The 26,579-nt window shown below is 49.3% G+C and overlaps 1 protein-coding gene across 2 annotated transcripts in view; it reads right to left on the bottom strand.

The window, feature by feature from the left end:
• Positions 1-5,060: 5,060 nt before the first annotated feature.
• The window catches only part of LOC148443182 (proteinase-activated receptor 1-like), a 194,629-nt gene continuing 173,110 nt past the window's right edge, over positions 5,061-26,579 (bottom strand). For both annotated transcript variants that reach the window (XM_088463119.1, XM_088463118.1), the window contains exons 5-6: positions 14,629-14,718; positions 5,061-6,395 (exon numbers count right to left, since the gene is read on the bottom strand). In XM_088463119.1, the coding sequence (XP_088319245.1) occupies positions 5,335-6,395; positions 14,629-14,718 (1,151 nt within the window). In that variant the 3' untranslated portion in view covers positions 5,061-5,334. The remainder of the gene's footprint in view (positions 6,396-14,628; positions 14,719-26,579) is intronic.

The raw sequence follows: 26,579 nt of genomic DNA, 5'->3' as shown, positions 1-26,579 counted from the left end.
TGTGACTTGTGTGCACTGTGGCTGCACGTGCATCAACAAAGGAGCAGCGCCAAGCGTGCGCCTGTGTCCCATAAGTAAAGAGCCGGCTGGCTCATTTCTTAAAGGGTGGTGTAACCCACAAAGTGCACTACTCTCCAGCAAAAATAAAAAAATATTTTCTGTGTTTGTGTGCGCTTTAGCCGCACGTATATATATCAATATAACATAAATGGAGGACCAAACTTTCTCTGATAAAAATAAAATAGGGAAAGATCAAGAACCACTTCCTACTAGTGCTGTTGCTGCTGCTGGGAGTTGTTCATCATCCCAGAGAGGAAGTAGGAACATCACTACTTTTACTAAACAATTGACCCTCCAACAGTCCCTAGCGATGAGGATGAAGTACGACAGCAGTCATCCTGAAGCAAAACGTATAACTGAGGCCTTGACTGCTATGTTGGTGTTAGACGTGCGTCCGGTATCCGACATTAGTGCAGTGGGATTTAGACAATTGATGGAGGTAGTGTGTCCTCGGTTCCAAATCCCGTCTAGATTCCACCTGCATCCTCAAAGCAGCAGCGACAAGCGTGCGTCTGTCTGTTAAAGGGTGGTGACACCCTCAAAGTGTGCTACACAAACAATTAAAATATTGTTCTTTTTTTTTCGGTCTTTGTGAAATGTGTGGGCTGTAGCCGCACCTGCATCCTTAAAGCAGCAGCGACAAGCGTGCGTCTGTCTGTTAAAGGGTGGTGACACCCTCAAAGTGTGCTACACAAACAATAAAAATATTCTTCTTTTTTTTTCGGTCTTTGTGAAATGTGTGGGCTGTAGCCGCACCTGCATCCTTAAAGCAGCAGCGACAAGCGTGCGTCTGTCTGTTAAAGGGTGGTGTAACTCTCAAAGTGCTCCAAAAAATAAAAAACTATTTTTTTAATGTGTTTGTGACTTGTGTGCGATGTAGCCACACTTGCATCCTCAAAGCAGCAGCGACAAGCGTGCGTCTGTCTGTTAAAGGGTGGTGACACCCTCAAAGTGTGCTCCACAAACAATAAAAATATTCTTCTTCTTTTTTCTGTCTTTGTGAATTGTGTGGGCTGTAGCCGCACCTGCATCCTTAAAGCAGCAGCGACAAGCGTGCGTCTGTCTGTTAAAGGGTGGTGTAACTCTCAAAGTGCTCCAAAAAATAAAAAACTATTTTTTTTATGTGTTTGTGACTTGTGTGCGATGTAGCCGCACTTGAATCCTCAAAGCAGCAGCGACAAGCGTGCGTCTGTCTGTTAAAGGGTGGTGACACCCTCAAAGTGTGCTACACAAACAATAAAAATATTCTTCTTTTTTCTGTCTTTGTGAATTGTGTGGGCTGTAGCCGCACCTGCATCCTTAAAGCAGCAGCGACAAGCGTGCGTCTGTCTGTTAAAGGGTGGTGACACCCTCAAAGTGTGCTACACAAACAATTAAAATATTGTTCTTTTTTTTTCGGTCTTTGTGAAATGTGTGGGCTGTAGCCGCACCTGCATCCTTAAAGCAGCAGCGACAAGCGTGCGTCTGTCTGTTAAAGGGTGGTGACACCCTCAAAGTGTGCTACACAAAGAATAAAAATATTCTTCTTCTTTTTTCTGTCTTTGTGAATTGTGTGGGCTGTAGCCGCACTTGCATCCTCAAAGCAGCAGCGACAAGCATGCGTCTGTCTGTTAGAGGGTGGTGTAACCCTCAAAGTGTGCTCCACAAACAATAAAAATATTCTTTTTTTTTTTCTGTCTTTGTGAATTGTGTGGGCTGTAGCCGCACTTGAATCCTCAAAGCAGCAGCGACAAGCGTGCATCTGTCTGTTAAAGGATTACATCGGTGACAGCATCCAAGTAGGCATGTCAGACAGTCCGTACCTGTACTGGCAGGAAAAAGAAGCAATTTGGAGGTCCCTGTACAAACTGGCTCTATTTTACCTGAGTTTCCCCCCCTCCAGTGTGTACTCCGAAAGAGTGTTTAGTGCAGCCGGGAACCTTGTTAGCGAAAGGCGTAGGAGGTTGCTTCCACAAAATGTGGAGAAGATGATGTTCATAAAATGAATGATCAACTCTTCCAGGGAGACCAGCCTCCAGAACGTACAGAGGGACCTGTGGTTCCAGCAGGGACGAATTAATACTCTGTGAGGATGAGGATGTACATAACACTGAAGAGGGTGAGGAATCTGTGGATGAGGAGGATGAGGACGACTTCTTGCCTCCGTAGAGCCAGTTTGTGCAGGGACAGATTAATTGCCAGCTTGTTTTGTGGGGGCCCAAACGAACCAATCATTTCAGCCACAGTTGTGTGGCAGACCCTGGCGCTGAAATGATTGGTTTGTTAAAGTGTGCATGTCCTGTTTATACAACATAAGGGTGGGTGGGAGGGCCCAAGGACAATTCCATCTTGCACCTCTTTTTTTTCTTTGCATTATGTACAGTTTGGGGCCTAGTTTTTCAATGCCATCCTGTCTGCCACTGCAGTTTCACGCCTAGATGGGTCACGTGTTTGTGCCGCCCACTCGTGTCGCTTAGCATAGTCATCCAGCTACCTCGGTGCAACCTTTTGGACATAAAAACACTATTGTGAGGTGTGAGGTATTCAGAATAGACTGGAAATGAGTGGAAATTAAGGTTATTGAGGTTAATAATAGCATAGGAGCAGAAAAACCTACAAATTCTGTGATTTTAGCTGTTTTTATGCTTTTTTTCAAAAAAATACAGATCCAAAACACAAAACCCAGAACCCAAAACACGGAAGGGTGGTTTTGGCAAAACCAATCCAGATCCAAAACACGAAGAAAGATCCAGATCCAAAACCAAAACACAAAACACGAAAAGTGGCCGGTGCACACCCCTAGTCTAGATGTAGACGCCTGACATTTCCCAGACGCCGGAAGACCGGCACCCGGCATCCCGATCAAAGGGATGCCAGGCACTGTGAGCGGACAGCTGCGGGGGGAGGGTTAGGTTTAGGGCACCCAGGGGGGGACTTAGAGTTAGGCACCCCCCCGGGAGGGTTAGGGTTAGGCTAGGGGGAGGGAGGGTTAGGGTTAGGCACCCCCGGGGTACTTAGGTTTAGGCAGCGGGGAAGGGGGGGTTAGGGTTAGGAACTGTCAAAGCCGGATAATCAGCTGAGACAGAATCTGTTTACAATCAGAATCTGCGCGACGCCATCTCACGAATGGCGACAACACTCCATCTTAGAAATAGATCACACAACGCCATTTTGTCAAAACCACAGAGTAACAATCTTCCCCAGACACATACCGACCGTGTTTAACATACATAAAAAATGACTTATTAGCATTAGAACACTTTTTAGTAATCCTTCCAGAAATCATGCCCTGATGTACACAAAGATCATTCTGGGGACAACCTTCATACCATAACAAACACAGTATACTAGGAAAACAACTAACAATACACCAGAATACTGTGAGCATTTTACATATAGAGTGTATGAGCTGTGGCAGTTGTAATATAACCCAGACATTGATCTACACAATTGAATTTGTCTGAATCCTAAACAGGTTTTAGTCCCACTCCCAGACAGAATGGCCCCAGCATCACAGCTGGGGGTCTCCACCCTGTTTGAGAGTGAAGCTCACTGCCCATAACAGATTTGCATTGCAGTTTGAAAATATTAGTAAGAAATGATAGATATATATATATATATATATCTATCAAATCCATCATAAATAGAATCACATAACGCACATTAGCGAATGCACAATATCCTGCATGCAAACGCTGGTTATTAGCTGCATGCATGCACATCTGCCCCAAATCAGATAAACCTAACTAGCATCTTTTCCCAAATCCCTAGTACTTACTTAAAGCACACTCACATAAAAGGTTCCATAGCTTTAAAGTATAAGATACAAGTTTTATTCATTTATTACAAATGCTGTGAAATAAAGACTATTTGGTATCTATGGTTTAATACATGATAAGTAAGCCGTGTTTGGTATTATACTGATCTGCACTTTCTCAACAGCTTCCCGGTATCATCGGTGTGAAGATCGCAACATGCATTCTCAACTTATGGACCGTAGAGATATAAAGCACCAAAATGTATTTTGTGAAACTAACAGCTAAGATTAGCATGAGGCGGGAAAACGGAAGGCAGTAAGCTGCTAGAGGCTGTTCTGTGTCCATTTGAATCAACCTGTTAAATGCCCTGTAACAAACGCACCACGATGGGGAACCAATGGGATCAGCAACAAACCTCTCTATTGTGTTGTCTGTTTCTGTAAGGGTATAAAGGTGTGTGTTGTGACCCCAGTCTGGAGTCTTCTTGCTGATTGCTGATTGACGGAGGTTTCTTGCTGATGCCGGTATCTGGTCCAGAGCGCTTGCGTATGTATGACTGTATCTTGGGTCTGTATAATTCTTAGCGCTAAATTGTACTTAGATCACAGCATGTAACTGACTGTACTGTACTTGAATAATACTTTGTGCTTTGGAAACACATGTTCAAGGTCTAAAGTCTTTATTTTACTATATGACTGCGTACGCAAATAACGTCAATTTTACAGGTTTATAGGCAGGTTTTAGAAGGTATAGGTAGGTGCGCATAGAGGTTGAAATCCAGTATCCTTAGCCCTTAGAGGGGGTTTAGGGTTAGGCACTTGGGGGGAGGTTAGGGTTAGGCACCCCTAAGGAGGGCTAGGGGGTTAGGTTAGTTTATACTTACCTTAGCGATGATCAGGATTTCCAGCACTGTCGGGCTTCCGCTGCTGGGAACTCTGCTTTTGTCGACCAGAATCGAACCGCCGGCCATCTACTGCACTATGAGAGTATCTTTCTTTGTCTTTATGCCCTATCATATGAGTGAACCTCGTGGCAAAGGGTCTGTGATCAAACACTTTGACTTCTGTGACCAACAGAGACTGATATTTCACTCTACATATAGACGATTATCGGGTGTAACTATTTACGTTTATACGACACATTTTGGAGCCGAACTTCGCACCAGACCTATTTTTTTCTGTTTGATATTGTATATTCATGGATTAAGTGTTTCGTTTTATTTAGGTGGCTGCTTTAGTTTATTACTGTGCTCCTTGACATTTATCACTTATATTGTTGCAAGTGACACCTGTTGGGCAGGTGGGCAGGTACCGCATCAATCTGTTCAGGTGACACCTTCAGGGTATTCAGTTTTGACCCCTGCTTCTGCAAACCCTCTTGCTTTATGGGGATCAGAAGATGGGAGTCCTGCTTTTTTTCAAGCATTTATTATAAAGTAAGGAAAGGTACCAGGGAAGGGACCTCCCCGGCTTCTATTTGGGACAGATGTATTGTGACTAAGTTATGAAAGTAATAAGACACCACTGTAATTATGCAGTTATGTCAGGAGAGCCCGTTGAGTAGACTCTTTAGTCCGGTGTTTCTTCAATGGTAATTCCCCACCTTTGTTACATGACAGCAAACTGTACACATATCTCTGGCACTGGGATGATGCGTAATAATAGATAAGAGGATCCAGACAACAACTGATGCTGCTAATACAGACAGACAGGGTGTAGACACTATACATGGTCGGATTAGTCTTCTTATAAAAATTCAAATAATGAATTAATAAGATGACATTTGTTGGCCCAAAGCAAAGTACAAACACACAAAGCACAGTCACCGTCAGAATCAAAGCTCGAGACCTCTTAAATGTGTTCTCCAGTTTGGAGGAGCTCAGGTTCCGGATGGTTCCGATGTAACAGGCAACTGTAATGATTAAAGGCAGGAAGAAGAAAACTGACACAAAAGTGATGAAATAGTAAAAGTAAAAGCTTTGCAGGTCACTAAGGTCCAGCACATCATAACAGGTGGTGATATCCAGTGCGGCAATGTATTGTGTTTGTTCTCTTATGAGAAGTGGTACAGTGCCAGCTATGGATATCACCCAGATGCAGGTACAGACCAGCCAAGCTCGGCTCATGGTGCGCCAGGAAAGAGACTGCAATGGATAAGCCACAGCCAGGAACCTGTCCACACTGATGCTAGTCATGAGCAGGATGGAGCAGTACATGTTGCAGTAGAACGCTGCGACGTAGAAGCGACACATCCCATCTCCAATCATCCAGTTATTCCCGGAGAAGCGATAAGCGATGTTGAAAGGCAGCAGAGTTGCGAAGAGCACATCAGCTACTGCCAGGTTCAGCATGTAGACCACCGCTGGCTTTGTGACCTTCATCTTGACCAGGAACATGATGATGGCCAGAACATTGAGCGGCAGAGCCACAACAAGCACCACAGTGGACACTGAAGGTACAAATACAGTCAGCAATTGGCCAGTAAGAATGGTTTTGGCTTCTTCATCAATTTTGCGTCCTATTATTCTTCTTTTGGGATATTGCCATGATGAAATGGATCGGCCATCGCTATTTTCACCACTATCGGAGGTTTCACTACCTTAACAATAAATGAAAATGATATTAGTTTATACACTGCTGCATGTCTACATGGAATATCTGCTGAGCAGATACTGGGACAGCAATTACCCCACCTGTTTCCTTAGACAGAAATCGTGAAGACCTGACCTGTTGGGGATACTTGATGACTGGAGTTGAGATCAACTGACCTAGAGGAAACAGGGTCTCCTCAGCCAACACAGAGGGTGAACTTTATGTTTACCGGCTAGCGCTAAGTGGGTATAATAGCTGAATATAAGCCCGGTATACTCACATTACATATTACTGACCGGCTAGCGCTAAGTGGGTATAATAGCTGTATATAAGCCCGGTATACTCACAGTACATATTACTGACCGGCTAGCGCTAAGTGGGTATAATAGCTGAATATAAGCCCGGTATACTCACAGTACATATTACTGACCGGCTAGCGCTAAGTGGGTATAATAGCTGAATATAAGCCCGGCATACTCACAGTACATATTACTGACCGGCTAGCACTAAGTGGGTATAATAGCTGAATATATGCCCGGTATACTCACATTACATATTACTGACCGGCTAGCGCTAAGTGGGTATAATAGCTGTATATAAGCCCGGTATACTCACAGTACATATTACTGACCGGCTAGCGCTAAGTGGGTATAATAGCTGAATATAAGCCCGGTATACTCACAGTACATATTACTGACCGGCTAGCGCTAAGTGGGTATAATAGCTGAATATAAGCCCGGTATACTCAGTACATATTACTGACCGGCTAGCGCTAAGTGGGTATAATAGCTGAATATAAGCCCGGCATACTCACAGTACATATTACTGACCGGCTAGCGCTAAGTGGGTATAATAGCTGAATATAAGCCCGGTATACTCACAGTACATATTACTGACCGGCTAGCGCTAAGTGGGTATAATAGCTGAATATAAGCCCGGTATACTCACAGTACATATTACTGACCGGCTAGCGCTAAGTGGGTATAATAGCTGAATATAAGCCCGGTATACTCACAGTACATATTACTGACCGGCTAGCGCTAAGTGGGTGTAATAGCTGTATATGAGCCCGGTATACTCACATTACATATTACTGACCGGCTAGCGCTAAGTGGGTATAATAGCTGAATATAAGCCCGGTATGCTCACAGTACATATTACTGACCGGCTAGCGCTAAGTGGGTATAATAGCTGAATATAAGCCCGGTATACCCACAGTACATATTACTGACCAGCTAGCGCTCAGTGGGTATAATAGCATAATATAAGCCCGGTATACCCACAGTACATATTACTGACCGGATAGCGCTAAGTGGGTATAATAGCTGAATATAAGCCCGGTATACCCACAGTACATATTACTGACCGGCTAGCGCTAAGTGGGTATAATAGCTGTATATAAGCCCGGTATACTCACAGTACATATTACTGACCGGCTAGCGCTAAGTGGGTGTAATAGCTGAATATAAGCCCGGTATACTCACAGTACATATTACTGACCGGCTAGCGCTAAGTAGGTATAATAGCTGAATATAAGCCCGGTATACTCACAGTACATATTACTGACCGGCTAGCGCTAAGTGGGTATAATAGCTGAATATAAGCCCGGCATACTCACAGTACATATTACTGACCGGCTAGCGCTAAGTGGGTGTAATAGCTGAATATAAGCCCGGCATACTCACAGTACATATTACTGACCGGCTAGCGCTAAGTGGGTATAATAGCTGAATATAAGCCCGGTATACTCACAGTACATATTACTGACCGGCTAGCGCTAAGTGGGTATAATAGCTGAATATAAGCCCGGCATACTCACAGTACATATTACTGACCGGCTAGCGCTAAGTGGGTATAATAGCTGAATATAAGCCCGGCATACTCACAGTACATATTACTGACCGGCTAGCGCTAAGTGGGTATAATAGCTGAATATAAGCCCGGTATACTCACAGTACATATTACTGACCGGCTAGCGCTAAGTGGGTATAATAGCTGAATATAAGCCCGGTATACTCACAGTACATATTACTGACCGGCTAGCACTAAGTGGGTATAATAGCTGAATATAAGCCCGGTATACTCACAGTACATATTACTGACCGGCTAGCGCTAAGTGGGTATAATAGCTGAATATAAGCCCGGTATACTCACGGTACATAATACTGACCGGCTAGCGCTAAGTGGGTATAATAGCTGAATATAAGCCCGGTATACTCACAGTACATATTACTGACCGGCTAGCACTAAGTGGGTATAATAGCTGAATATAAGCCCGGTATACTCACAGTATATATTACTGACCGGCTAGCGCTAAGTGGGTATAATAGCTGAATATAAGCCCGGTATACTCACAGTACATATTACTGACCGGCTAGCGCTAAGTGGGTATAATAGCTGAATATAAGCCCGGTATACTCACAGTACATATTACTGACCGGCTAGCGCTAAGTGGGTATAATAGCTGAATATAAGCTCGGTATACTCACAGTACATATTACTGACCGGCTAGCGCTAAGTGGGAATAATAGCTGTATATAAGCCCGGTATACTCACAGTACATATTACTGACCGGCTAGCGCTAAGTGGGTATAATAGCGGAATATAAGCCCGGTATACTCACAGTACATATTACTGACCGGCTAGCGCTAAGTGGGTATAATAGCTGAATATAAGCCCAGTATACTCACAGTACATATTACTGACCGGCTAGCGCTAAGTGGGTATAATAGCTCAATATAAGCCCGGTATACTCACAGTATATATTACTGACCGGCTAGCGCTAAGTGGGTATATTAGCTGAATATAAGAACGGTATACTCACAGTACATATTACTGACCGGCTAGCGCTAAGTGGATATAATAGCTGAATATAAGCCCAGTATACTCACAGTACATATTACTGACCGGCTAGCGCTAAGTGGGTATAATAGCTGAATATAAGCCCGTTATACTCACAGTACATATTACTGACCGGCTAGCGCTAAGTGGGTATAATAGCTGAATATAAGCCCGGTATACTCACAGTACATATCACTGACCGGCTAGGGCTAAGTGGGTATAATAGCTGAATATAAGCCCGGTATACTCATACTACATATTACTGACCGGCTAGCGCTAAGTGGGTATAATAGCTGAATATAAGCCCGGTATACTCACAGTACGTATTACTGACCGGCTAGCGCTAAGTGGGTATAATAGCTGAATATAAGCCCGGTATACTCACGGTACATAATACTGACCGGCTAGCGCTAAGTGGGTATAATAGCTGAATATAAGCCCGGTATACTCACAGTACATATTACTGACCGGCTAGCACTAAGTGGGTATAATAGCTGAATATAAGCCCGGTATACTCACAGTATATATTACTGACCGGCTAGCGCTAAGTGGGTATAATAGCTGAATATAAGCCCGGTATACTCACAGTACATATTACTGACCGGCTAGCGCTAAGTGGGTATAATAGCTGAATATAAGCCCGGTATACTCACAGTACATATTACTGACCGGCTAGCGCTAAGTGGGTATAATAGCTGAATATAAGCTCGGTATACTCACAGTACATATTACTGACCGGCTAGCGCTAAGTGGGAATAATAGCTGTATATAAGCCCGGTATACTCACAGTACATATTACTGACCGACTAGCGCTAAGTGGGTATAATAGCGGAATATAAGCCCGGTATACTCACAGTACATATTACTGACCGGCTAGCGCTAAGTGGGTATAATAGCTGAATATAAGCCCAGTATACTCACAGTACATATTACTGACCGGCTAGCGCTAAGTGGGTATAATAGCTCAATATAAGCCCGGTATACTCACAGTACATATTACTGACCGGCTAGCGCTAAGTGGGTAGAATAGCTGAATATAAGCCCGGTATACTCACAGTATATATTACTGACCGGCTAGCGCTAAGTGGGTATATTAGCTGAATATAAGAACGGTATACTCACAGTACATATTACTGACCGGCTAGCGCTAAGTGGATATAATAGCTGAATATAAGCCCAGTATACTCACAGTACATATTACTGACCGGCTAGCGCTAAGTGGGTATAATAGCTGAATATAAGCCCGTTATACTCACAGTACATATTACTGACCGGCTAGCGCTAAGTGGGTATAATAGCTGAATATAAGCCCGGTATACTCACAGTACATATCACTGACCGGCTAGGGCTAAGTGGGTATAATAGCTGAATATAAGCCCGGTATACTCATACTACATATTACTGACCGGCTAGCGCTAAGTGGGTATAATAGCTGAATATAAGCCCGGTATACTCACAGTACGTATTACTGACCGGCTAGCGCTAAGTGGGTATAATAGCTGAATAAAAGCCCGGTATACTCACAGTACATATTACTGACCGGCTAGCGCTAAATGGGTATAATAGATGAATATAAGCCCGGTATACTCACACTACATATTACTGACCGGCTAGTGCTAAGTGGGTATAATAGATGAATATAAGCCCAGTATACTCACACTACATATTACTGACATTGCTAGGATGATAAAACCTGATCTGACACTTTGTGCCAAGCTTCCTGATTATATACATCCTGAGAGCAGCACTAGATGGTGGACTGGATTGTGAGAGCAGACATAGACCTAGGCTGACCACTGCAGGCCCACCAGTGACCACCGAGTGCACATGGTAAATCTCCTCCAATCACAGCGTATACACAGGAGGATGTGCCGCAGGGGCTGCTGAGTGCATATGGTAAATCTCCTCCAATCACAGCGTATACACAGGAGGATGTGCCGCAGGGGCTGCTGAGTGCACATGGTAAATCTCCTCCAATCACAGCATATACACAGGAGGATGTGCCGCAGGGGCTGCTGAGTGCACATGGTAAATCTCCTCCAATCACAGCATATACACAGGAGGATGTGCCGCAGGGGCTGCTGAGTGCACATTGTAAATCTCCTCCAATCACAGCGTATACACAGGAGGATGTGCCGCAGGGGCTGCTGAGTGCACATGGTAAATCTCCTCCAATCACAGCATATACATAGGAGGATGTGCCGCAGGGGCTGCTGAGTGCACATGGTAAATCTCCTCCAATCACAGCGTATACACAGGAGGATGTGCCGCAGGGGCTGCTGAGTGCACATGGTAACTCTCCTCCAATCACAGCATATACACAGGAGGATGTGCCGCAGGGGCTGCTGAGTGCACATGGTAACTCTCCTCCAATCACAGCATATACACAGGAGGATGTGCCACAGGGGCTGGTGAGTGCACATGGTAACTCTCCTCCAATCACAGCATGTACACAGGAGGATGTGCTGCAGGGGCTTCTGAGTGCACATGGTAACTCTCCTCCAATCACAGCATATACACAGGAGGATGTGCTGCAGGGTCTGGTGAGTGCACATGGTAACTCTCCTCCAATCACAGCATATACACAGGAGGATGTTCCGCAGGGGCTGGTGAGTGCACATGGTAAATCTCCTCCAATCACAGTGTATATACAGGAATATTTGCCACAGGGGCTGCTGAGTGCACATGGTAAATCTCCTCCAATCACAGTATATACACAGGAGGATGTGCCACAGGGGCTGCTGAGTGCACATGGTAAATCTGCTCCAATCACAGTGTATACACAGGAGGATGTGCCGCAGGGGCTGGTGAGTGCACATGGTAAATCTCCTCCAATCACAGCGTATACACAGGAGGATGTGCCGAAGGGGCTGGTGAGTGCACATGGTAAATCTCCTCCCATCACAGCGTATGCACAGGAGGATGTTCCGCAGGGGCTGCTGAGTGCATATGGTAACTCTCCTCCAATCACAGCATATACACAGGAGGATGTGCCGCAGGGGCTGGTGAGTGCACATGGTAAATCTCCTCCAATCACAGCATATACACAGTAGGATGTGCCACAGGGGCTGCTGAGTGCACATGATAAATCTCCTCCAATCACAGTGTATACACAGGAGGATGTGCCACAGGGGCTGCTGAATGCACATGGTAACTCTCCTCCAATCACAGCGTATACACAGGAGGATGTGCCGCAGGGGCTGCTTAGTGCACATGGTAAATCTCCTCCAATCACAGCATATACACAGGAGGATGTGCCACAGGGGCTGCTGAGTGCACATGGTAAATCTGCTCCAATCACAGCATATACACCGGAGGATGTGCCGCAGGGGCTGCTGAGTGCACATGGTAAATCTCCTCCAATCACAGTGTATATACAGGAATATGTGCCACAGGGGCTTCTGAGTGCACATGGTAAATCTCCTCCAATCACAGTGTATATACAGGAGGATGTGCCGCAGGGGCTGCTGAGTGCACATGGTAAATCTCCTCCAATCACAGTGTATATACAGGAGGATGTTCCACAGGGGCTGCTGAGTGCACATGGTAACTCTCCTCCAATCACAGCGTATACACAGGAGGATGTGCCGCAGGGGCTGCTGAGTGCACATGGTAACTCTCCTCCAATCACCGCATATACACAGGAGGATGTGCCACAGGGGCTTCTGAGTGCACATGGTAAATCTCCTCCAATCACAGTGTATATACAGGAGGATGTGCCACAGGGGCTGCTGAGTGCACATGGTAACTCTGCCCAATCACAGCGTATACACAGGAGGATGTGCCGCAGGGGCTTCTGAGTGCACATGGTAACTCTCCTCCAATCACAGCATATACACAGGAGGATGTGCCACAGGGTTGCTGAGTGCACATGGTAAATCTCCTCCAATCACAGTGTATATACAGGAATATGTGCCACAGGGGCTTCTGAGTGCACATGGTAAATCTCCTCCAATCACAGTGTATATACAGGAGGATGTGCCACAGGGGCTGCTTAGTGCACATGGTAACTCTCCTCCAATCACAGCGTATACACAGGAGGATGTGCCACAGGGGCTGCTGAGTGCACATGGTAAATCTCCTCCAGTCACAGCGTATACACAGGAGGATGTGCCGCAGGGGCTGCTGAGTGCACATGGTAACTCTCCTCCAATCACAGCGTATACACAGGAGGATGTGCCGCAGGGGCTGCTGAGTGCACATGGTAAATCTGCTCCAATCACAGTGTATACACAGGAGGATGTGCCGCAGGGGCTGCTGAGTGCCGTGTTGTTGTGCTGGTGACTCGTCTGCATTATGGGCCTGATTCAGAGCCGGCCGCAATTAGCGCTCGCTCGTCCTGAAAATAGGGGTGGCTATTCAAATGAACCGTTCGCTGTTTGCGGTCTGTTCATGCCTTTAGGTCTGAACGAGCGAACAAAACTTGCGGTCGTTTTTTTGGGAAACTACGCCCCCCTGGCCGCTCGCATCCTACGTCATGTCCGCTATTTATTAGATTAATCGAGTACATCTACCAGGGTCTGAGCTGCTCACTATTCTTGGGGTTGGTTTTTGCTACCACAATTTTGCGAGCAGTTCTGGCTTAAAAAAACCCAGTGATGTGGTCAATGACTCTGCTGTATTAATTATGCACACCGATAAAACGCCCGTTTTGACCTCTAAGCACGCCTGCGTTCTGATCTCCACTCCCCGTTTTCAAGCACCTTCCCCTGTTACCACCCACATACGCCTCATTCTGTCACTGAAAATAGCAGGCATTCGCTATTTTGCGAGCAGATGAATTTCGACCGCACTGACTGGTTCGCGCATGCGTATAACGATCCGTACGCATGCGCAGTTGGCCAAACATCGCTCGGAGCGAACGAGCTGCCGCTTACGAGTGGCTCTGAATCAGGCCCAATATCTTTTCACTTGGTCCCAAACTTTACCTCATACAGAATAGAAGAGCGGAGGTGAGAGCACAGGCGGGAGGTGGAGGAGGAGTAGATACAAGTTCATGATTACAGTACAATCAAAGAACAAAATATTGTGCCCAGGTCTATAACCAAAGCAATCTATTGTCCTACAGCATAATAATGTCCTTTATTGTTAGTCCTTTATAGACGCTTTCATCATAGTCCTGTAGAGATGGCTACTGAGTGACTGTCTCAGCACAATGACTCCAATCATCCAGATGTTCGAATGATTCCAGTCACTGAACGTTTGGTGCGTGGAGACACTAACTCCTCTCTGTCAGCGGGAGGCGCTACCACCAGGGCCGAGGTGGGTCAGTGCAGGAGTATGATCTTGCAGAATCTAAAGAGCCGTGTCCCGCGACACTCCGCTGAGATGAGCCATGTCAATCGCTCTGCACATCCCTATAGTCCAGGACCGTTCGGTGTCAGCTCACTCTCTCTTACCTGTATGGTCAGTAGGAACTGGAAATCTTTCTCGACGTCTGGGAATATACACAAAAGGTTCTGAAGGTAATGACTGTCCAACGTAAGGTTCTATTTCAAAGCAACAAAAAAAACAACTCAGATATCCTGATGTAATAAGAGGACAGTATAGAAGCAATCCCTGTAATGTGCTCTGCGTTAGGGTGTCACAGTGCTGAGACGGGTGTGTAATAAGGAGAGAGGCTAATATCAGCCCCAGGGCATAATTATTCCTACTGAGACATATTTAACTGAAGACAAAAAGATTCACTAACATTTACTCATTTCCGTATTATTACAATATTTTATGTGCTATAATCTCAAATTAGACACAAATTATGTAAGAAATGCAGATGGAAATTGTGCCTGAAATTGTACCTGAAATTGTACCTGAAAAACACCCGACGCACAATGACTCTCCATACAGTACTGTGTCACTCTCCATACAGTACTGTGTCACTCTCCATACAGTACCATGTCACTCTCCATACAGTACTGTGTCACTCTCCATACAGTACCATGTCACTCTCCATACAGTACTGTGTCACTCTCCATACAGTACCATGTCTCTCTCCATACAATACCGTGTCACTCTCCATACAGTACTGTGTCACTCTCCATACAGTACCATGTTATGCTCCATACAGTACCGTGTCACTCTCCATACAGTACCATGTCACTCTCCATACAGTACCATGTCACTCTCCATACAGTACTGTGTCACTCTCCATACAGTACTGTGTCACTCTCCATACAGTACCATGTTATGCTCCATACAGTACCGTGTCACTCTCCATACAGTACCATGTCTCTCTCCATAAAATACCATGTCACTCTCCATACAGTACTGTGTCACTCTCCATACAGTACTGTGTCACTCTCCATACAGTACCATGTTATGCTCCATACAGTACCGTGTCACTCTCCATACAGTAGTTTCACACTCCAAACAGTACCGTGTCACTCTCCTTACAGAACCGTGTCACTCTCCATACAGTACCATGTTCCTCTCCATAAAGAACCGTGTCACTCTCCATACAGTACCGCGTTACTCTCCATACAGTACCGTGTCACTCTCCATACAGTACCGCATTACTCTCCATAATGTACCATGTCACTCTCCATACAGTACCTCGTTACTCTCCATACAGTCCCATGTCACTCTCCATATAGTACCGCATTACTCTCCATACAGTACCGCGTTACTCTCCATACAGTACCGCGTTACTCTCCATACAGTACCATGTTTCTCTCCAATGAATGTGGTTCATCTACAGAAAAAACACTGTGACAAATAATGTCACCCACCTACACCCTCTGTCACCCCTGTACTGCTTACTGAGTCACCCACATACACCATCTGTGACCCCTGTACTGCTCACCTTGTCACCCACCTACACCCTATGTGACCCCTGTACTGCTCACCTTGTGACCCACCTACACCCTCTGTCACCCCTGTACTGCTCACCTTGTCACCCACCTACACCATCTGTGACCACTGAACTGCTCACCTTGTCACCCACCTACACCCTCTGTCACCCCTGTACTGCTCACCTTGTCACCCACCTACACCCTATGTGACCCTTGTACTTCTCACCTTGTCACCCACACACACCATCTGTGACCCCTGTACTGCTCACCTTGTCACCCACCTACACCCTCTGTGACCCCTGTACTGCTCACCTTGTCACCCACCTACACCCTCTGTCACCCCTGTACTGCTCACCTTGTCAACCACCTACACCCTCTGTCACCACTGTACTGCTCACCTTGTCAACCACCTACACCCTCTGTCACCCTTGTACTGCTCACCTTGTCACCCACATACACCCTCTGTCACCCCTGTACTGCTCACCTTGTCAACCACATACACCCTATGTGACCCCTGTACTGCTCACCTTGTCACCCACCTACACCATCTGTGACCCCTGTACTGCTCACCTTGTCACCCACTACACCCTCTGTCACCCCTGTACTGCTCACCTTGTCACCCACCTACACCATCTGTCACCCCTGTACTGCTCACCTTGTCACCCACCTACACCCTATGTGACCACTGTACTGCTCACCTTGTCACCCACCTACACCCTCTGTCACCCTGTACTGCTCACCTTGTCACCCACCTACACCATCTGTGACTCCTGTACTGCTCACCTTGTCACCCTTCTACACCCTCTGTCACCCCTGTACTGCTCACCTTGTCACCCACCTACACCCTATGTCACCCCTGTACTGCTCACCTTGTCACCCACCTACACCCTCTGCCACCACTGTACTGCTCACCTTGTCACCCACCTACACCCTCTGTCACCCCTGTACTGCTCACCTTGTCACCCACGTTCACCCTCTGTCACCCCTGTGCTGCTCACCTTGTCACCCACCTACACCCTCTGTAACCCCTGTGCTGCTCAGCTTGTCACCCACCTACACCATCTGTGAACACTGTACTGCCCACCTTGTAACCGACCTACACCCTATGTGACCCCTGTACTGCTCACCTTGTCACCCACCTACACCCGATGTGACCCCTGTACTGCTCACCTTGTCATCCACATACACCATCTGTGACCCCTGTACTGCTCACCTTGTCGCCCACCTACACCCTCTGTCACCCCTGTACTGCTTACCTTGTCACCGACCTACACCCTATTTGACCCCTGTACTGCTTACCTTGTCACCGACCTACATCCTATGTGACCCCTGTACTGCTCACCTTATCACCGACCTACATCCTATGTGACCCCTGTACTGCTCACCTTGTCACCCACCTACACCTGATGTGACCCCTGTACTGCTCACCTTGTCACCCACTACACCCTCTGTCACCCCTGTACTGCTCAGCTTGTTACCCACCTACACCCTCTGTCACCCCGTACTGCTCACCTAGTCACCCACCTACACCATCTGGGACCCCTGTACTGCTCACCTTGTCACCCACCTACACCCTCTGTCAACCCGTACTGCTCACCTAGTCACCCACCTACACCCTCTGTGACCACTGTACTGCTCACCTTGTCACCCACCTACACCCTCTGTCAACCCTGTACTGCTCAGCTTGTCACCCACCTACACCCTCTTTCACCCCTACACTGCTCACCTTGTCACCCACCTACACCATCTGTGACCCCCGTACTGCTCACCATGTCTCCAACCTACACCATCTGTGACTCCTGTACTGCACACCTTGTCACCCACCTACACCCTATGTGACCTCTGTACTGCTCACCTTGTCACCCACCTACACCTGATGTGACCCTGTACTGCTCACCTTGTCACCCAACTACACCCTCTATCACCCCTGTGCTGCTAACCTTTTCACCCACCTAAACGTTGTGTCACCTCTGTACTGCTCAGCTTGTTACCCACCTACACCCTCTGTCACCCCGTACTGCTCACCTAGTCACCCACCTACACGCTCTGTCACCCCTGTAATGCTCACCTTGTCACCCACCTACACCCTCTGTCACCCCTGTACTGCTCACCTTGTCACCCACCTACACCCTCTGTGACCCCTGTACTGTTCACATTGTCACCCACCTACAACCGATGTGACCCCTGTACTGCTCACCTTGTCACCCACCTACACCCTCTGTCACCCCTGTACTGCTCACCTTGTCACCCATCTACACCCTCTGTGACCCCTGTACTGATCACATTGTCACCCACATACACCCTCTGTGACCACTGTACTGCTCACCTTGTCACCCACCTACTTCCCCTTTCACTCCTGTACTGCTCACCTTGTCACCCACCTACACCGTCTGTCACCCCTAAAATGCTCACTTTGTCACCAATCTACACCCTCTGTCACCCCTTACAGCTCACCTTGTCACCCGCCTACACCCTCTGTCACCCCTGTGCTGCTCACCTTGTCACCCACCTACACCCTATGTGACCCCTGTACTGCTCACCTTGTCACCCACCTACACCTGATGTGACCCCTGTACTGCTCACCTTGTCACCCACTACACCCTCTGTCACCCCTGTACTGCTCAGCTTGTTACCCACCTACACCCTATGTGACCCCTGTACTGCTCACCTTGTCACCCAACTACACCCTCTGTCCCCCTGTACTGCTTACCTTGTCACCCATCTACACCCTTTGTGACCCCTGTTCTGTTCACCTTGTCACACACCTACACCCTCTGTCACCCCTGTACTCCTCACCTTGTCACCCACCTACACCCTCTGTCACCACTGTACTGCTCACCTTGTCACCCACCTACACCCTCTGTCACCCCTGTACTGTTCACCTTGTCACCCACCTACACCCTATGTGACCCCTGTACTGCTCACCTTGTCACACACCTACACCCTCGGTCACCCCTGTACTGCTCAGCTTGTCACCCACCTACACCCTCTGTCTACCCTGTACTGCTCACCTTGTCACCCACCTACACCTTCTGTCACTCCTGTACTGCTCACCTTGTCACCCATCTACAACCCGTCACCCCTGTACTGCTCACCTTGTCACCCACCTACACCCTCTGTCACCCCTGTACTGTTCACCTTGTCACCCACCTACACCCTCTGTCACCCCTGTACTGCTCACCTTGTCACCGACCTACACCCTCTGTCACCCCTGTACTGCTCACCTTGTCACCCACCTACACCCTATGTGACCCCTGTACTGCTCACCTTGTCACCCACCTACACCCTCTGTGACCCCTGTACTGATCACCTTGTCATCCACCTACACCCTCTGTCACTCCTGTACTGCTCACCTTGTCACCCACCTACACCCTATGTGACCCCTGTACTGCTCACCTTGTCACCCAACTACACCCTCTGTCACCCCTGTACTGCTCACCTTGTCACCCACCTACACTCCCTGTCACTACTGTACTGCTCACCTTTTCACCCTCCTACACCCTCTGTGACCCCTGTACTGCTCACCTTGTCACCCACCTACACCCTCTGTGACCCCTGTACTGCTCACCTTGTCACCCACCTACACCCTCTGTGACCCCTGTACTGCTCACCTTGTCATCCACCTACACCCTATGTGACCCCTGTACTGCTCACCTTGTCACCCACCTACACCCTCTGTCACCCCTGTACTGCCTACCTTGTCACCCACTACACCCTCTGTCACCCCTGTACTGCTCACCTTGTCACCCACCTACACCCTATGTGACCCCTATACTGCTCACCTTGTCACCCACCTACACCCTATGTCACCCCCGTACTGCTCACCTTGTCACCCACCTACACCCTCTGTGACACCCATACTGCTCACCTTGTCACCCACCTACACCCTCTGTCACCCCTGTACTGCTCACCTTGTCACCCACCTACACCCTCTGTCACCCCTGTACTGTTCACCTTGTCACCCACCTACACCCTCTCTCACCCCTGTACTGTTCACCTTGTCACCCACCTACACCCTATGTTACCCCTGTACTGCTTACCTTGTCACCCACCTACACCCCCTGTCACTCCTGTACTGCTCACCTTGTCACCCACCTACACCCTCTGTGACCCCTGTACTGCTCACCTTGTCACCCACCTACACCATCTGTGAACACTGTAGTGCCCACCTTGTAACCGACCTACACCCTATGTGACCCCTGTACTGCTCACCTTGTCACCCACCTACACCCGATGTGACCCCTGTACTGCTCACCTTGTCACCCACATACACCATCTGTGACCCCTGTACTGCTCACCTTGTCACACACCTACACCCTCTGTCACCCCTGTACTGCTCACCTTGTCACCCACCTACACCCTATGTCACCCCTGTACTGCTCACCATGTCACCCACCTACACCCTATGTGACCCCTGTACTGCTCACCTTGTCACCCACCTACACCCTCTGTCACCCTGTACTGCTCACCTTGTCACAGACCTACACCATCTGTGACTCCTGCACTGCTCACCTTGTCACCCATCTACACCCTCTGTCACCCCTGTACTCCTCACCTTGTCACCCACCTACACCCTCTGTCACCCCTGTACTGCTCACCTTGTCACCCACCTACACCCTATGTGACCCCTGTACTGCTCACCTTGTCACCCACCTACACCCTCTGTCACCCCTGTACTGCTCACCTTGTCACCCACATACACCATCTGTGACCACTGTACTGCTCACCTTGTCAACCACCTACACCCTCTGAGACCACTGTACTGCTCACCTTGTCACCCACCTACTTCCCCTTTCACCCCTGTACTGCTCACCTTGTCACCCACCTACACCATCTGTGACCCCCGTACTGCTCACCTTGTCACCCACCTACACCATCTGTGACTCCTGTACTGCTCACTTTGTCACCCACCTACACCATCTGTGACCCCTGTACTGCTCACCTTGTCACCCCTGTACTGCTCACCTTGTCACCCATCTACACCCTCTTTCACCCCTGTACTGATCACCTTGTCACCCACATACACCATCTGTGACCACTGTACTGCTCACCTTGTCACCCACCTACACCCTCTGTCACCCCTGTACTGTTCACCTTGTCACCCACCTCCACCCTCTGTCACCCCTGTACTGCTCATCTTGTCACCCACCTACACCCTCTGTCACCCCTGTACTGCTCACCATGTCACCCACCTACACCCTCTGTGACCCCTGTACTGCTCACCTTGTCACCCACCTACACCCTCTGTGACCCCTGTACTGATCACCTTGTCATCCACCTACACCCTCTGTCACTCCTGTACTGCTCACCTTGTCACCCACATACACCATCTGTGACCCCTGTACTGCTCACCTTGTCACCCACCTACACCCTATGTGACCCCTGTACTGCTCACCTTGTGACCCACCTACACCCTCTGTCACCCCTATACTGCTCACCTTGTCACCCACCTACACCCTATGTGACCCCTATACTGCTCACCTTGTCACCCACCTACACCCTATGTCACCCCCGTACTGCTCACCTTGTCACCCACCTACACCCTCTGTGACACCCATACTGCTCACCTTGTCACCCACCTACACCCTCTGTCACCCCTGTACTGCTCACCTTGTCACCCACCTACACCCTCTGTCACCCCTGTACTGTTCACCTTGTCACCCACCTACACCCTCTCTCACCCCTGTACTGTTCACCTTGTCACCCACCTACACCCTATGTTACCCCTGTACTGCTTACCTTGTCACCCACCTACACCCCCTGATACTCCTGTACTGCTCACCTTGTCACCCACCTACACCCTCTGTGACCCCTGTACTGCTCACCTTGTCACCCACCTACACCATCTGTGAACACTGTAGTGCCCACCTTGTAACCGACCTACACCCTATGTGACCCCTGTACTGCTCACCTTGTCACCCACCTACACCCGATGTGACCCCTGTACTGCTCACCTTGTCACCCACATACACCATCTGTGACCCATGTACTGCTCACTTTGTCACACACCTACACCCTCTGTCACCCTTGTACTGCTCACCTTGTCACCCACCTACACCCTATGTCACCCCTGTACTGCTCACCATGTCACCCACCTACACCCTATGTGACCCCTGTACTGCTCACCTTGTCACCCACCTACACCCTCTGTCACCCTGTACTGCTCACCTTGTCACAGACCTACACCATCTGTGACTCCTGCACTGCTCACCTTGTCACCCATCTACACCCTCTGTCACCCCTGTACTCCTCACCTTGTCACCCACCTACACCCTCTGTCACCCCTGTACTGCTCACCTTGTCACCCACCTACACCCTATGTGACCCCTGTACTGCTCACCTTGTCACCCACCTACACCCTCTGTCACCCCTGTACTGCTCACCTTGTCACCCACATACACCATCTGTGACCACGGTACTGCTCACCTTGTCAACCACCTACACCCTCTGAGACCACTGTACTGCTCACCTTGTCACCCACCTACTTCCCCTTTCACCCCTGTACTGCTCACCTTGTCACCCACCTACACCATCTGTGACCCCCGTACTGCTCACCTTGTCACCCACCTACACCATCTGTGACTCCTGTACTGCTCACTTTGTCACCCACCTACACCATCTGTGACCCCTGTACTGCTCACCTTGTCACCCCTGTACTGCTCACCTTGTCACCCATCTACACCCTCTTTCACCCCTGTACTGATCACCTTGTCACCCACATACACCATCTGTGACCACTGTACTGCTCACCTTGTCACCCACCTACACCCTCTGTCACCCCTGTACTGTTCACCTTGTCACCCACCTCCACCCTCTGTCACCCCTGTACTGCTCATCTTGTCACCCACCTACACCCTCTGTCACCCCTGTACTGCTCACCATGTCACCCACCTACACCCTCTGTGACCCCTGTACTGCTCACCTTGTCACCCACCTACACCCTCTGTGACCCCTGTACTGATCACCTTGTCATCCACCTACACCCTCTGTCACTCCTGTACTGCTCACCTTGTCACCCACATACACCATCTGTGACCCCTGTACTGCTCACCTTGTCACCCACCTACACCCTATGTGACCCCTGTACTGCTCACCTTGTGACCCACCTACACCCTCTGTCACCCCTATACTGCTCACCTTGTCACCCACCTACACCCTATGTGACCTCTGTACTGCTCACCTTGTCACCCACCTACACCCTATGTGACCCCTGTACTGCTCACCTTGTCACCCACATACACCATCTGTGACCCCTGTACTGCTCACCTTGTCACCCACCTACACCCTATGTGACCCCTGTACTGCTCACCTTGTGACCCATCTACACCCTTTGTGACCCCTGTTCTGTTCACCTTGTCACACACCTACACCCTCTGTCACCCCTGTACTCCTCACCTTGTCACACACCTACACCCTCTGTCACCACTGTACTGCTCACCTTGTCACCCACCTACACCCTCTGTCACCCCTGTACTGTTCACCTTGTCACCCACCTACACCCTATGTGACCCCTGTACTGCTCACCTTGTCACACACCTACACCCTCGGTCACCCCTGTACTGCTCAGCTTGTCACCCACCTACACCCTCTGTCTACCCTGTACTGCTCACCTTGTCACCCACCTACACCTTCTGTCACTCCTGTACTGCTCACCTTGTCACCCATCTACACCCTCTGTCACCCCGTTACTGCTCACCTTGTCACCCACCTACAACCCCTGTCACCCCTGTACTGCTCACCTTGTCACCCACCTACACCCTCTGTCACCCCTGTACTGCTCACCTTGTCACCCACCTACACCCTCTGTGACCCCTGTACTGATCACCTTGTCATTCAACCTACACCCTCTGTCACTCCAGTACTGCTCACCTTGTCACCCACCTACACCCTATGTGACCCCTGTACTGCTCACCTTATCACCGACCTACATCCTATGTGACCCCTGTACTGCTCACCTTGTCACCCACCTACACCCTCTGTGACCCCTGTACTGCTCACCTTGTCACCCACTACACCCTCTGTCACCACTGTACTGCTCAGCTTGTTACCCACCTACACCCTCTGTCACCCCGTACTGCTCACCTAGTCACCCACCTACTCCATCTGGGACCCCTGTACTGCTCACCTTGTCACCCACCTACACCCTCTGTCAACCCGTACTGCTCACCTAGTCACCCACCTACACCCTCTGTGACCACTGTACTGCTCAACTTGTCACCCACCTACACCTGATGTGACCCTGTACTGCTCACCTTGTCACCCAACTACACCCTCTATCACCACTGTACTGCTAACCTTTTCACCCACCTAAACACTGTGTTACCTCTGTACTGCTCAGCTTGTTACCCACCTACACCCTCTGTCACCCCGTACTGCTCACCTAGTCACCCACCTACACGCTCTGTCACCCCTGTAATGCTCACCTTGTCACCCACCTACACCCTCTGTCACCCCTGTACTGCTCACCTTGTCACCCACCTACACCCTCTGTGACCCCTGTACTGCTCACCTTGTCACCCACCTACACCCTCTGTGACCCCTGTACTGCTCACCTTGTCACCCACCTACACCCTCTGTCACCCCTGTACTGCTCACGTTGTCACCCACCTACACCCTCTGTCATCCCTGTACTGCTCACCTTGTCACCCACCGACAGCTTCTGTCACCCCTGTACTGCTCACCTTGTCACCCACCTACACCCTCTGCCACCACTGTACTGCTCACCTTGTCACACACCTACACCCTCTGTAACCCCTGTGCTGCTCAGCTTGTCACCCACCTACACCATCTGTGAACACTGTACTGCCCACCTTGTAACCGACCTACACCCTATGTGACCCCTGTACTGCTCACCTTGTCACCCACCTACACCCGATGTGACCCCTGTACTGCTCACCTTGTCACCAACATACACCATCTGTGACCCCTGTACTGCTCACCTTGTCACCCACCTACACCCTCTGTCACCCCTGTACTGCTCACCTTGTCACCCACCTACACCCTATGTCACCCCTGTACTGCTCACCATGTCACCCACCTACACCCTGTGTGACCCCTGTACTGCTCACCTTGTCACCCACCTACACCTTCTGTCACCCTGTACTGCTCACCTTGTCACCCACCTACACCATCTGTGACTCCTGCACTGCTCACCTTGTCACCCATCTACACCCTGTGTCACCCCGGTACTGCTCACCTTGTCACCCACCTACACCCTCTGTCACCCCTGTACTGCTCACCTTGTCACCCACCTACACCCTCTGCCACCATTGTACTGCTCAACTTGTCACCCACCTACACCCTCTGTCACCCCTGTACTGCTCATCTTGTCACCCACGTTCACCCTCCGTCACCCCTGTGCTGCTCACCTTCTCACCCACCTACACCATCTGTGACCACTGTACTGCTCACCTTGTCACCGACCTACACCCTATGTGACCCCTGTACTGCTCACCTTGTCACCGACCTACATCCTATGTGACCCCTGTACTGCTCACCTTATCACCGACCTACATCCTATGTGACCCCTGTACTGCTCACCTTGTCACCCACCTACACCTGATGTGACCCCTGTACTGCTCACCTTGTAACCCACTACACCCTCTGTCACCCCTGTACTGCTCAGCTTGTTACCCACCTACACCCTCTGTCACCCCGTACTGCTCACCTAGTCACCCACCTACACCATCTGGGACCCCTGTACTGCTCACCTTGTCACCACCTACACCCTCTGTCAACCCGTACTGCTCACCTAGTCACCCACCTACACCCTCTGTGACCACTGTACTGCTCACCTTGTCACCCACCTACACCCTCTGTCAACCCTGTACTGCTCAGCTTGTCACCCACCTACACCCTCTTTCACCCCTACACTGCTCACCTTGTCACCCACCTACACCATCTGTGACCCCTGTACTGCTCACCATGTCTTCAACCTACACCATCTGTGACTCCTGTACTGCACACCTTGTCACCCACCTACACCCTATGTGACCTCTGTACTGCTCACCTTGTCACCCATCTACACCTGATGTGACCCTGTACTGCTCACCTTGTCACCCAACTACACCCTCTATCACCCCTGTACTGCTAACCTTTTCACCCACCTAAACGCTGTGTCACCTCTGTACTGCTCAGCTTGTTACCCACCTACACCCTCTGTCACCCCTGTACTGCTCACCTTGTCACCCACCTACACCCTCTGCCACCACTGTACTGCTCAACTTGTCACCCACCTACACCCTCTGTCACCCCTGTACTGCTCATCTTGTCACCCACGTTCACCCTCCGTCACCCCTGTGCTGCTCACCTTCTCACCCACCTACACCATCTGTGACCACTGTACTGCTCACCTTGTCACCGACCTACACCCTATGTGACCCCTGTACTGCTCACCTTGTCACCGACCTACATCCTATGTGACCCCTGTACTGCTCACCTTATCACCGACCTACATCCTATGTGACCCCTGTACTGCTCACCTTGTCACCCACCTACACCTGATGTGACAACTGTACTGCTCACCTTGTAACCCACTACACCCTCTGTCACCCCTGTACTGC

The sequence above is a fragment of the Taudactylus pleione genome, unplaced genomic scaffold (assembly GCF_031769625.1).
Source record: "Taudactylus pleione unplaced genomic scaffold, aTauple2 ptg001315l, whole genome shotgun sequence".
Lineage (NCBI taxonomy): Eukaryota > Metazoa > Chordata > Amphibia > Anura > Myobatrachidae > Taudactylus > Taudactylus pleione.
This window is presented reverse-complemented; position numbering and strand designations above follow the sequence as displayed.